At 39.1% G+C, this 14,405-nt stretch overlaps 1 protein-coding gene across 1 annotated transcript in view; it reads right to left on the reverse strand.

Moving 5' to 3' along the window:
* Positions 1 to 14,405, reverse strand: part of DNAH11 (dynein axonemal heavy chain 11) — a 78,970-nt gene that overhangs the window by 50,623 nt on the left and 13,942 nt on the right. Inside the window, 9 exon segments of the mRNA XM_061997401.1 lie at positions 264 to 331; positions 334 to 386; positions 768 to 893; positions 1,099 to 1,172; positions 5,018 to 5,164; positions 7,157 to 7,224; positions 7,227 to 7,389; positions 13,806 to 13,846; positions 13,849 to 13,966. Of these exon segments, the coding sequence (XP_061853385.1) occupies positions 264 to 331; positions 334 to 386; positions 768 to 893; positions 1,099 to 1,172; positions 5,018 to 5,164; positions 7,157 to 7,224; positions 7,227 to 7,389; positions 13,806 to 13,846; positions 13,849 to 13,966 (858 nt within the window).

Here is a 14,405-nt window from a genome sequence, read left to right on the forward strand (position 1 = left end):
CAGAGATGAGATAAATATAATAAATGCTCTCACTTCAACTTCTCTTCTGTTTTTGCAATTCATAAATCTCAGTGATGTTCAGGCTGGCTTGAGTTAGCCACCAAAGGTAAACAGAAAAGAATAATGCAGGGCCATATCTTATTTTCCTAAATTCAAACTGTAAGAAAATTAAGTTGCAATTTAATTTCTCTTTCTGTGGTTCTCATTTTTAACCATTCTTTTCCTCTCTCATCTCAGATATTACATTCTATCCCATTGATAACCTTTTCCATACAGACTTTCATAGCTTTCCAGCTTTGGATTTTGGGCACTTTCCCTTTACATGTCAGGAAACGGTTACAGTAACATTGATTACAGCCATTGGTGAGTTGAAGAAGCTTTTAGTTCTGTAAGATCAATCTGAAAAAAAAAAGATCAGAGGAACAGGTATAGAATGGTACAATGATAGTGCATTTGTTCCACGGAAGTTTTCTGATTACCAGCACACAACTCTCAGCTCTTTGAAGACTACTACTATTAATTATTTGATGTGGTGAAAATACGCACAGCTCTTCCCTTGCTCTGCAATCCTATGTACAACTTGGTCAAAGAGAGTGATGGGAAGCCTAATACCAGGTCAGGCACAGCAGTTCCCAACCTGTTGCTTTGGAGCGTGCTACCCAGAGAAGATGGAAACTTGATTGTACTTGGCAGCGTGACAGTGGAATGACCATTTAATAGCCTTGAAGTATTTGAATGATGAACTTTATTTTTTTCAGACATCACACTGTATGATCTTTACTTTATTAAGTATGTCTGAGGCTTCTGCAGCAGCAACAAAAGCAGGTTCAGCTTCCAGCAGGTCATCCTCACATTCTTTTTGTCTTAGACATACTTCTCTTGTATTGCTGCCACTTATTAAAACAATAAATCTTAAGATTTATGTTGAAAGCTAAAGCTGTAAATCAAATCAGAGCTGTTTAAGCCCTCACACAGTGTCATGTCTCTATACAAAAGAGATTTTACATTCCATTATTTTATGTTATGCATACTCTGACCGTCGACCAGGTTTCTGCTTGACTGTTCTGCATGGTGAGAATTACTATTTCCTGCTTATACCACCATACTGCAGAAGAGTCAGCATTGACTCTGTATCTGGGAAGATCACGGAACAGATCCTCCCAGAAGCTATGCTAAGGCACATGGAGGACAAGGAAGTAATTTGAGACAGCCAGCATGGCTTCACCAAAGGCAAGTCTTGCCTGACCAATTTAGTGGCCTTCTGTGATAGTGGAATTACATCAGTGCTGAAAACATTTCATGATCTATGTTCAAATGTAGAAGCTGGAGCTAAACATGAGACCTATGGCACAGAAAAAGGTGAAGATTTTTCACTAAGATTTTGACAGCCATGACCTTTTTTTCCCCTATTCCCCCATTTTTCCCACTTAATGTGCTCCTTTTTAGAAAAAACAGAGAAAGCACTAGGGAGTCAATGGTCAGTTCCAGTGAGTCACAGAGGCTTCCATAACCAATCTAATATTCTGTGCATTTTTTTGGGTACAGATAAACATATCAGACTTGTCAAACCAGCCTCCACCTTTTGGTAAATTTGCTTTTTTCTTTTAGTTCCTCAGTCACAAGTGTGAAACCATTGGCTTCAACAGGGAGAGAACAAGAGAAAAGGAAATATCTTACATGAAAACACTGTCCTAAGTTTGGAAATTAAACAGCTATCATTTCAAGTAGACTTGTCAAAACACTTATTTTGGTTTAACAGCAGCTTAGATCAGTAGCTTTATGTCAGCTAGCACCAATTTTAAGTGAAAGCTGAGAGCCTCCACAACTTTCTGCAATGTTTTAATTATCTCTTTAAATGCTGATTATGATTTCATTGGTGCAAGTTCATCTGGTAGAGTAATCCTGGAGGGTGTTCTGTATAATCTGCAATTGCAGATTTGGAAAACTATACACATTTTCAAGAACAAGTTGCCTGAGGCCAAAGTTAGTTATGTTTGGTTCATCTTTATCCTTGTACCTCACAATGATCTCACAGGCTCACTGCCTGTCAGGTCTTGCTTAAACATAGTCTAATTACCAAGGAAGAGAGTATTACAGTGATCGAGATGTTAATACTTGGATTAAGCACTATCCATTCACAGTAACAGGCCTCTGTAAGAATTTAATATTCTTACAAAATGTGTTTCTGCAATTGTTGGGGGCACTTTCCCTGTATATATTTATTACCTGGGACACACACAGACACTGTCCCTGGAAATAACAATGATTAAAAATCAATATGCATTACACTACACTTGACAAGTTACTAATAAAGTTAAATATTTCCCCCGTCTCTTGTAATATAACTTTTAGGATGAAAATCCCAATATTTATTTGTTGCCACTGTACACTCAACATTTCTTTTAAATTAAACACTGCATACACAATCACAGTTGTGGTTTGGGTAATATTTTCTCTAACATGATTTGAGGCTCACTTTACTGAAGTGAAAGTGAGGCATTTAGAACAGACAAACGCTTCTCCTGATAAAGATTTTAAGGATATTATCAAGTGAACAAGTATTACACTTACAGAGCTTCTAACAGCACATGGTATTCTCAAACAGCTAATTGAAGTCACACAAGTTGCATTATAGTTCTGTCGCTCTTTTTTCTTATAGTTAGTCATACTTTGCTTGATGATGCCCAAAGAAAATATGAGACTAGATAATTTAAGATAGGAAAAATTAAACAGAGCAGGCTGTAGATAAGCTTTAGGACAATATTTCTCAAATCTCCTTCCCTTTACAAAGAGATGAAGGAACTTCTCATCCTGGTCTCCACAGGCTTGGTTCCCTTCACATCAGTAACTTCTATGGTATAGAGCTCTTCAATGATGGCTAAATTGTTAGAAAAGCTGTAAGCAATGCAACCTTAGCAATCAGATCATGAATAGAGGGGCTCAAATATACTATTTAAATAAAGAATGCACTTCAACTGACTGAAGTAAATAAAAAAACCTGGTCAGTCGGGATCCATCTTTGCTCCTATCACTATCACTCATATACTGACACAATGCTCTGCATGTTCTCTTCTTTAGAAGGGGTAGGTCTCGTTTTAGAAGGCAATGGCATATATATTTTCATCTATAAACCACTCTGGCTGGCATCACTCAGATCTCATAGCCAGACAGAAAATTACAGCAGTGTTACTGCCAACTATTTTAAACCCTTAGCACTGTCATGCTCATAGACCCTGCTGATTACTATACAAATAGGTAGCTCTGCCATATTTATGTGGCATATAGACTGATCCTGCTTTTCCTAATGAGTCTGATCTTAAGTGATTTTCACTCTTTACTTTTTCTTAAGTGATGCATCACTCTAAGGCAATACCTTCAAGGTATTTATTGTCTCATTGTAAAACTCAAAACTGCCTTATAAACTCACCTGTGAAATCTATAGAACAAAAAAGCTAAAATAATTTTTTACAGTGTGACAAATGTTAACCAATTATGAAGAGTATTAAACAAATACTTAGCTGGAAGATGAAATATCTTCCCTGTTTTGTTTTGTTTTTTTCTCCAACAATGAATACAGAAGATCAGTATTTAGAAACCATCATCAGCTTTATGAAATAGTTTCTAAATATTAATCTTCTAGAAAGCTATGAACAGGGGAGTAAGGTGTCACTTGCTGAACTTCACCCCTGAAACACATTGGCCTAAAGATGTGATTATCCCACAATAATCACTTTGTGTGTTTCATCTAGTTGTTTAATGAAGTAATTAGAATTGTAATAAGAGTCTATTTTGATTATCCAAATGAACCAGAAGCATATAGAAGCAATACAGGAAAAGCACCGCTGAAATATCATTGGTAGTATGTTGAGCTTTTGAATCCAACTTGTGCAAGTTTAATTGCACTATTTGGTCTTAAACTTCATACTCATATATAATGTAAGGTCTTTCATAAGGTATGGATCAGCAACAGGCTGAAGTCCATAATTACAATCCATTTATGTCAGTGTCCAAAATCATTTTTTCCTTGATAAAATTGAGACACAAGGTTATTAGAAAAGTATTAAACACCATCTCATAAGGAGAAGTCATTAAAAAACTAACTAGAAGAAAATGAAAGACCTGCTTGATTGTTCAGGCAGTATAGTCTTCCTTGTTATCAGTACATGAAAACTGTTTACAAAGTTCTTGGCAAATTTAAGTTTCAGTAGCTCAAAATCAGGCACTAACAACTATTATGAGTCAATTAGAGATTTACCTCTGCAGTAGTCAGAAATGACACAACATACTTCACATTTTGTAGCAAAACGCCAGAGTTGAATGAGTCCTTCAGACTTTAAGGGCAGAGAAACCTCAGTTTACAGCATTCCATATGGATGGTGTTTTATTTAAAAAAACATGCTTCTAACAACACATTAAAAATTTTGGAGTCCAGATGAAATGATGCATTTCTATTCCTTCTGGGGTCAGGACTAATGCACATAAATGTCTATGTTTCCAGGACGGATATTGATAGATAATGTTAATAGGCTGGAACTGAGAGCCAAGGAAGAAGATTCAACACTGATGACACATACAATTAGGAATGTTATTATGATCTTAAAATTCAAGGTTTGCACCTTGTAATATTGCAAGATACTGGAATGAACTTCTCTATCGAGTTGTTCAATTTACCTAGAGCCTCAATGCCTTTAGAAATCTGAAGTGCTCAAATATGACTCTCTGACCTTTACTGTATTACAAATATGTCTGATTCTCAAGATCCACATCCATTAAACGCTTGAATGAGCTCAGTATTTATTGTTCTTTCATCTCATTAAAACAGCTAAAAGGTTGGCAAAAGGCATAATGTAAAGAAAGGTCGAGTGGTAATCACAGTGTGAAATGCTGTTACATGTGTAAGTATAATAATTCCTTAGATTTTATGCTCCCTGGAGAGGAAGTTGTTCAAAACTGTTCACCTAAAAAGGTTTTGTGCTAAATATAGACCAACAGCACTAAATGAGGGAATTAGACTGACCTTTTGCTCCTCTGCATCTGCAATGGCCTTTTGTTGGCTCACTTCCTCAATCTGAAACTCTTTCTTAGCAATCAAAGCTTCAGTATCTTGATTTCTCAGTTGCACTTCTGTCTCTTGAGATGCAAGTCTGGATTTCAGCTCTTCTACCTACAGTGCAAAAGGTAATGTGTTATTTGGGAGCAAAGGTCATTAAGTATGGTTCTGGAAAGTTTGTAACACATGAGGAAGCTGAATGGAAAACAAAATGCATGTTTTGTGTGTCTCAGTACTAGAAGTATGGTCTTTTCCTTTTTAGTTTTGTTTCAATTTGACAGCTTGTTTGTAGTTTACAGAATTCTGTTGACATAAAGAACGTCTTAAGAACAGCCTAACTGCACCCCCTAGAGACCCTGAAGCTCCCCAGAGACGTTCAGATGTCTGTCCAGCTGCTGAGGTCTCTTGGCGGTGCAACAAGGTCCAGCTGCAGCACCTAGCAAAGATCCAAATGTAAATGCAAAAAGGACATTACGGAAAATGCTTAGTAATCACTCTGAGCAGGTAATTCCAGCAGAGGTTTGCTGAAAGGTTAAGACAGACTCAGAGATTGATGAACAAAGGCTACATGTTAGTTTGCTGAACTAGCAGTTTATTGCCTGCCAGGCAAGAAGGTGGAATCAAAATGCCCTGAAACAGTATCTTTCCACAGATAGCAGAATTATTTAAAATATCTGCCGGTTTGGGTCTGGGTATTTTTGGGAGGGCAGGGGGCAGAGGTTGTGGAATTATTTGTTTCCTTGCTTTTCCCCCACCTATTCCTCCAAACACTTTATCTGGCAGCTATTCATGATAAATGGCTATATTTTAACCAGAGTGGGCTATTGTTAACTTGCTCTGGGGCTAGGAATGATAAGACAAAAAGGAAGACAAGTATTAGGGGGCTTAAACTTTCATCACATGGAAGCCCTTGAGGGCTTCCTTTCTTTGGTGGCTTCCTGAAACCTTACAAAACCTACATAATCTACCTTTTCAAAATATGACCATGATGACAAAGATGACAAAGGTGTAATAATGAGTTGTAACAGATGACTGTAAGATGACAAATCTCTCCACTTTCTTTTCATTTTTTTGAGCTGACTTTATGTATCTTTCTTTTAGAAAATAGTGAGGCATTGGATATTCTTGTATAGAGCTCTGGAGTGTAGGATAAAAATGGCTCAGTGCTCAAGCCCTGTGGCTCCGCTAGCACAGCGTGTGGCACTGAAATTGTCAAACTACCTTACATCATCAAATTCAAATTCAGAGAAAAAGAGCATCTTAATCATCTACTAGCATGAGATATCTCAGTAAAAATTTACTTTAAAAAAACAGACACCTTTTTCTGTTGACCACTCATTTTTGCAGGTCTTCAGCTGGCAGAGTGGGAGTAAACCGGTCAGCTCCCATTATTAACCTCAGGCAGTAGCACCAAGATGAAACATTGTGCAAAGACTGCAACGCCTTGCACTTTTTTATAAATACATATGGACTTCTTACTTTTAATAAAGGAATCACTGGATTACAGTTGGCCTTCAGTATTTGCAAAAGGGATGTGTGGGTTGGGTGAGGGAAAAGCTTCAAAGTAATTTAATCTCCCTCCTGTCTCTGTGGACTAATGAGCTCCATAGGCAGTAGCTCTGCCTGAAAGCTGTGGCACTGGCCCCACAAGGAAATGACAAGAGCTGAAGGAAAGGCTCCACACTTGTTCCTCCTGCCTTTATTACCCCTCAACTGGCCACTGGCCATGCACAAAATCCGCACGCACATAGCTGCATCTTCTCTTTCCATGGTCTGGCTTTTACTGTGGCACTTGCATCCTTTCCCATTCTTTTACTGTGGCCCCACTGCACTACCCTTCTCTCCAGACTTTGTCTTTGCTAAAATGGCTGGGCCTCTCCTTCTAAAGACAGTTAAACAGTTCAAAGGGCTTCTATGTAAAAAAAACCAAACAAACAAAAAACAAGCCTCGTCTCCAAAACCAAGTAATTTCAATGAAACACAAAAACGACAACCCATAACTAATCAGCCTAATGAAAATGTGCTACAGCAACTTTGGTTTATTTGCAGTAAAACCAAGATGATTTTTAATGAATGCAAGAAAAGGTAGTGACTTTCACAGCTTACCTGGAGAGCTACTGCCTTCACCTTCTGCATGCCATTCAGCAGATGTTCCATGTATCCTGACATCTCCTTTCTTTTTTCTCTGGGAGGATCTTATGAAGCATGATTTGCTCCAGAAAACAATTTGGAGTGCTGTAATTGCATCACCTCTCATTGTGATTGAATTTGACACTCAGCATATTCACATTGATGTGGGTGTAAGCCATGAAATCACAAATGAAATCCTGGATGAGGGGCTGAATATACCAAAGGAACAAGAATAAAAGTCAACACAGGAGCAAAGAAACATTTCCAAAATTAACTGTACCTATATAAGTCAGAAAAAGTTAATTTTCTCAGGATGGCTCATTCACAGAACAGTCTAAACAGAATTTTGTTGGCATGTAAAACACATTAAATCAAAGTGAACCTTCCCCAGCTTTTTTGCATACAAATTGATTAATTCTGCACCGGCATTCATAAAGTCTTCATCACTATAGAAGCTCAGTGATTCAACCTATCTAGTTTTGTGGGGTTTTATTTTTTTGTTTTGTTTAGAAATGGACTCCATGATCTAGATTTTTGAAGTTGTACAATCCCCTGTTTATCTGTACTTGTCAAAATCAGTGATGAACTAACATAAACTGTTACGAGGGCAGGATAAGGCCACTGTGACATGCTTTTGAAAGCCAAGTCTCAACATACTGTAAAATGTCAGAAAATCAGTAACAATTTCTGTGCTGAAAAGATCTATCAGTTCTTAAGGGGTATTTGACCAGGAAAGTAGTTACAACTTAATGGAGTGCACAGTCACTCTGAGTTGTGACAGTTGACACTCTTCCTTATGTGCCATCCTGGTGTCAAACCACAAAGTTCACCCCCAGCTCCAAGAAAATCTCAACACACTGCAGAAAGGGTCCCAGGCATGGTCCAGTGGCTGGGTACCACATAGCATAGCACAGGATTTCTCTCATTGCAGGGAGGAAAACTGAAGTCGTGTGACTCAAAAACTCTTCTCATGATATCCCAAACAGGCCAGGCATATTTAAAACAGATCTAGATGGTCACTTAGTCATTTACTTCTGAGCAAAATGCAGAGGCAAAATGCCTGTCTTTATTCACCTCTCACAGCAAGAAGAGAGGTAGTTCTAGGACTGAAGATCAAATGGCCTTTTTCTAATTTGTTTAAAAAATGAACTAGCAAATACAAGACACTACTGCACTGCTTTGAATTAGATTATACTTCCCCAGCATTAAAGCAAAATAGGAAACACTCCAAATTAATTATTGCTTGTTTTAAAGGATCCTGCCTACCCATATTACTAGGATAGATACATGTCTAAGCGTGAGTACCGTATGCAAAATTAACAGGGAAATACTAAGGAAAGCCATTTAATTCCTTCATTGTAACTAACTTCCATTTTGTCCTCTGTGACTTCTAGAGTACTTAAACTTTATAATTTGTAGAGTCACATCTCCCTCATTTTAATGATTATTTATTGCATTCTGTACAAGACGAACCCTGTTCAATTAATCAAGGGAAGCCTAAAAATCAATTAATATGAATTAAATGAGCTACACCAACTCTTAGGAAAGTCACACATAATTTACCAAAGCAGTGTCAATAACGCTTAGGGAACTTTGGGAAAATTGCTCACGAGTGGCTGTTGATGCAGTTAAATGTTTTAAGCCCACATCATTAATATTACAATCAGGTTGATGCACAAAGACTTGCAATTTTTCTCAGTAAGAAACCTCATTAGTTTCTCGTGACTTTTAAAAGCTAGTTTAGAAGAATACTTATTTCACCTATAATTATAAAAGCAGAAATTAAAAGAAGGATTATATAAAGAACGATTTCTCTTACAAATTAAAAGAAATAGAACATCATTAGTTGAGGCAATGGTAGAATAATTTCATCTCAAAAAATCTGTTTGTAAAAGCAAGGCTGGTCAGCAGGAATGGACATTTTATGCAGATTAGAGCAGTGCTTGGCTTCCAACGGAAATTCGTTTTAGCCTTTTTCTCTGTTTTTCATTGTTTGTGACACACACCCACCCTGTAGTACAGCTCTTCCTAGCAAAAGACAGCCTCCTTACACATGATCCTTATGAGAGGTCTCTACTCAGCAGCCCTGAAAAGCCCTATAACAACAGTTTCATTTGTAAATCAGTGAGGGAAGAAGTGGGTTCCGGTAGAGCTGGAAGTGGCCCGAGACAACTTGTCTCAATGGGGCAAAATAACTATTGTTATGGAGCTTAACAAAATGGCACAGCATGGGAGACATGCCGAGCCAGAGAGCAGCTGGTTGTAATTCACACTGGTTTTCAGAAAACACTAATCGTTCCAGAACAGACCTCTTTGAGGATTGGTCTTCCCTGCATTTTCAATTTGTCACTTTCTCTTATGATAAGGTCAGCGGTGACAGCACTTCCTGACATTAACAGCTGTGGCTTTTAAAAGGGTCATTGTGAAACTACTAATTGCAGTAATTTCATTAGCATAAATTATTTATTCTGCCATTCATTTATCTCCAGGGTTGGGGATTTTTTTTTTTAATGCTACATTGTACTTTTCAATATATGCCCATTCAGGGTTGTAGACAAAGGAAATTATTATTGCTAATTTAACCTTCTCCAAAAAAAAAACAACCCAAAAACTAGCAAAAAAAAAGAGTTGATACAGTAACAAAATCTGGTTTAACTGCCCTTCACCAGAAAGCATAAAGTAGCTCGAAGACAATAATGAAGATTAGACTGGTACAAATCAAAACCATTCAGTAGTCATAAAGACTACTAAGTTTATATTCAAAGAAAATATGTTATTCATTCTTCTGCAGTCCCTCTGTTCTAGGCCTTGGCTGATTGACTTTTAAGCATGCAAAAAACCCCAATGCATGTTGCAAGCACAGTGTTTAGATGGGAGTTTTGCCTGCATTCTCCCTATAGCTTTCCTCAGGATGTGAAACAGTCATTCCAAGTTGATAATTCTCAACCCTTTTGCATTCAGGTTGAGCTAGCTGAAACATGTCGAGCAAAGACCAAAAAAGAGCAATGTCACTGAACTTGAACACAGTCTGCAGGCAGTTATCAAAACTGAGCATAAAACCAAGCCAGCATTTGACTGAAGGAGGAGGTAACTGGGAAGTGTGTGGAGGTGGGCAGAGGGCACTTCAAGAGGCACGAGTAGAAGGCAAAAACGTTACTTCAGGCTGCTGCTTCGCCATTTCATGTGCTGTAAAACACTTTGGAGTACAATAAACTAAGAGCTTAATAATTTATCCTCAATAACAGCATGCATTGTTTGGCGCTAAGCAGCAGAGGAGCAGTGTACAAGACAGCAATAGCAAAACACTCAGAGAAGTCAGAGACATACATTGCTGTTACTTTCAGAAGGATGGATTAAACAATCCTGATTCTTTTATTCTGTACTCAGTGTTGACACAAAACAGCAGCTGAAAGTAAGGAAGAGAGATTGCCTGTCATGTAGAATTCGGAGACAGACACTATTTTAAAATGCTGTACATCATGTTTTACAGCAAACAAGGTATAAAGGCACTATTGTAAGTTTAAGCTCAGTATGTGGATTTCAGAAGCACTGCACAGTGTTCTTGTGTTCTTTTAAAACTGTTTAGCAATTTGAGTACTCAAACAGAAGAGGGCTCTTTTCCTTTCTTTTCTCTCAAGAAATCAATGACATCCAAATTGATTAAATTTCTGACGCTCTCCATTTCTCTCCAAATATCTTTGAACTTGCTGTTTCTTGCCTTAACTCAGCCATTGACTAATGTCTTTTTCAGTGAAAGGGGCTCACGGGACTTATTTTCAACAGGCATCATAATTAGGGAGGATCATGTGTTCTTTCTGTTCATATACTTTCACACAGAGCAGAAAGGATGTTCATGGTATCCTTCACTGCAAATACTGACACTGCAGCTCACCACCTCTCTGATGAGCTCAGTTTGCTCCTGTTTTTTTTTTTTCCTGGATAAACTGTATCTTCCAGAGAAGTATCTGGACTTGGTTTGAAAACAAAAAGATGGAGAACCCAAGATTTTCTTCCCAGGTCCCACAACACTATGATTTTTTTATGGGTTTCTTTCACCAATTAGCCTAGATTTTTTTTTCAGGTTTTGTTAAAGCAATGTGGATATGTGACATCAGCTATGTATTGAACTTTTAAGAGAAGAAAAAGAAGGTAGTAATCTTAACTTCAAGCTACCCTAATTTAAAATAATCTGTAATATTGTGGTGAACAACAACAAAAAAATCTATTAGTTATTATTGTTGTAATTTTGGAAACTCTGAAAAAAGACAGTTAGGACCTAAGTATCAATTATGCTAAAATAATCACTCAGTAATAGACCTTGCACTGCTCATTCTAAGAGCATGTTTACAGTATGTTTCAGAAGTCCAGGCATACATGAGCCTTAACTAACAAGATTTCTCTACTAAGAACAAACAAAAGTATTTCATGAAATATGTAAAACAGAGCAAGTGAAATTGCATATTAACATACCAGCACTAGAGATAAGAGGAGACCATCACCCATAAATCTTTGACAGAGAGGGGAGTGCAGACTGCAGCTAAGATTCCCTCTTCTTCAGGGTGGTCCTTTTCCATTCAGCCCCTCTCCTTCTTTGGATATTCTAATACACCTCTACAACTCCCCTATTCCGCCTCCCTATGCTGTTTTTCTGTGATCATTCTCCCTTCACCTCCCTTTCAACTCTCAGGCTCTTTGCTGTACACCACTCCTACCTCTCTGGTTCAGTTTTGCTTTTCTACTGTCACTCTTGGTTGAGTTTCCCTTCTCTCTTCCCACTACACTGTCATAGTTTCTCTGTTATTTCAATGCCTCTCTTCTGGGCTCACTTTTTCCATCACTTTCCCCTGTTTCGTCCTAACATTTTTTTTGCATCCTGCTGTCTTGTCTGTCTTCTCACTGGTTGCACACAGAGGTATGACTCAAGCATCCAGTGCTGTTTTATGTATATTGATAACACAGAAATCTGCACTCACCATCAATAAAGTCTCATGCTATTTTGCTAGTTGTCATTTCTTTACTTGCCGGGAACAGAACAGAAGAGATATTTATTAGGAGCAGTTAACATCAGCCTGAAAAAGACTCATCAACAGTCACTTGGGCTGGGGAAATCTTTCATAAATACGTGAAACTATAATCATATAGGAACATAATGCTTAAGTTAAAGTTTTAAAATCCCACAAAATAATTTCAGCATTAAGAGCCCAAATTCTGATGACCATTTGTATTTTCAAATGAGAAAGATATAATTAGTTAAGGACCTGAAATAAACCACCCAACTTTATTCTCTTTTCTCCATGTAATCCTATCCTTTTCTTTCAAATAAATGGGAACCTGCAAGTACCCCATCAGCAACTGATGCAAGTGTTTATCGCAATCCTCTAGTTCATCAGGCAAACAAATAACCACAAATGTGTCGGCAGCTGTTCGGGTGAAGCGGTGCGAGCTGGCGGGAAGCGGAACGGCCGAGGGCGCGCAGCATCTCCCGTCCCTTCCACCGCAGTCCCCCGGGAGGCGGCCGCGCGCCGCCGGAGCGAGGCGAAACAGCAGCGTGCAGCAGCAGCCTGGCCAGTGCCCGGCCCGGGGCTCGCCGGCTGCCCTGCCAGCAGCCCTGCCAGCAGCCCTGCCAGCAGCCCCAGCCATCCCTGCAGACTGCCTCTCTCCTTCGCTTTCCTTTCGCGACGACTCTGTGTATTCTGAACAGGTCTGAATGAAGGACAAACGCTGTAAATGTATCACTCTGGCAGAGATTTGCCCGGGGACTGGTTGCTAAGGCTGATCTAAAACCTGACAGCTCTACCTTAGGCTTTCCTGAAATCCTCAGTCTCTCGTGATTGTAAACTCTCTTTACAAATAAATGGTCTCAAACATAAAGGCACTCCAGAATGAAAGTACTGCAACTGCAATCAGAAAGTAAATCTTTTCTACCCCTCCACCGGCAAATACCTGAGCAGCCTCACTGCCAGCACAACAGCACTGTCCAATGCTCGGTGGGACAACAGAGGCAGCTTGCTAAAACTCGGAAGAATATGACAGCATTCCTTTCCCCTGAAAGGAAACTCACGATGTAAGGTTTTTTTCTGAAAACAGGTCACACTTCAGATCAATCAGGAATAAGAAGAGAATAACTGCCCAGATATTACAACTGTAAATGCATTTGACATGTGGTTACAGGGGAAATTTTTACTTTTGCTCAGTTGCTGAACAGAGGGAAAACTCTTCTTTAGCCTAGTCTGTGCATTGTGATATTTCAGCCTCGCTTACTACAGCACTAATGAATATATTTAACTGTACTGAAAAGGGTTAAACAAATTCTGTACCTATAAGAGCCTAAAAAGCCTAGAATTGAAGGTTTCTGCAAAGACAGTGCTAGGAATTATATGCCTCCCTTCATTTCCCCTTACTTCTCTGCCTATGCTAGACAGCTCTCTAAACTGCTGAAGGAGTGAGCATGGACTTGCCATAAAAATTCAGCTTTTAGCAGGGTTGACCTTGAACCACACCTGAGGCAGTACATATGCAAAAAGGAGTAAAAAGAGCATTGTGTTTTTTTCTGCTTATTCAGTTTTCAGTCTTTCAATGATCTCCATTGCTTTCTTAGAAGACCGATGAGCTTGAAACTCTGTACCTCAATGCCCTCAGTCTCCTGAACTGGCCTCCTGCTGACGAGCACAGGGCCTCCAGCGGCCACTCATGGAACCAGTCAATGGTGGGGCAGTTCATGATGTCTGGGAACTTCTGAGCTCACTCCCACAGTGTGGCACCCATGGCAGGGAAACACAGAGCCACCTGCGGAGAGGCGGGAGGGAAAAGGGATGGAAAGAATCACACAGCAAGTTGAGGCCATCAGAAGAGAGCCGTGTAATGAGCCTAGCACCGGCTGGTGCACAGCTGAGGCTGTGAACCAAATTTGGCAGCTAATAAACATCATCAGTTACCTTGGGCAAACAAGTTTTACTGCCTTTCCCCTGTACAAACACAGCATGTTTGCAGCTTCCTTCCCCTCTGTCCATGTTGGTATTGGTTACCCTGAGAGCTATAAATAATAATGCAGCTGTGGGGACTGGCTGGTATGCAGCCACTGCCTGCCACTTCAATAGCTGGACTGCAACCCCATTAAAGTCATGGGAAGAAAAGGAGATCTGGATTTTACCTGGTATGTGATTTTTTAGGGAGTATTCTTTACAAAAATATTCTTTACAAATAAAGGGAGGCTGAAATGTTCAAA

The sequence above is a fragment of the Colius striatus genome, chromosome 5 (assembly GCF_028858725.1).
Source record: "Colius striatus isolate bColStr4 chromosome 5, bColStr4.1.hap1, whole genome shotgun sequence".
In the NCBI taxonomy this organism is placed as follows: Eukaryota; Metazoa; Chordata; class Aves; order Coliiformes; family Coliidae; genus Colius; species Colius striatus.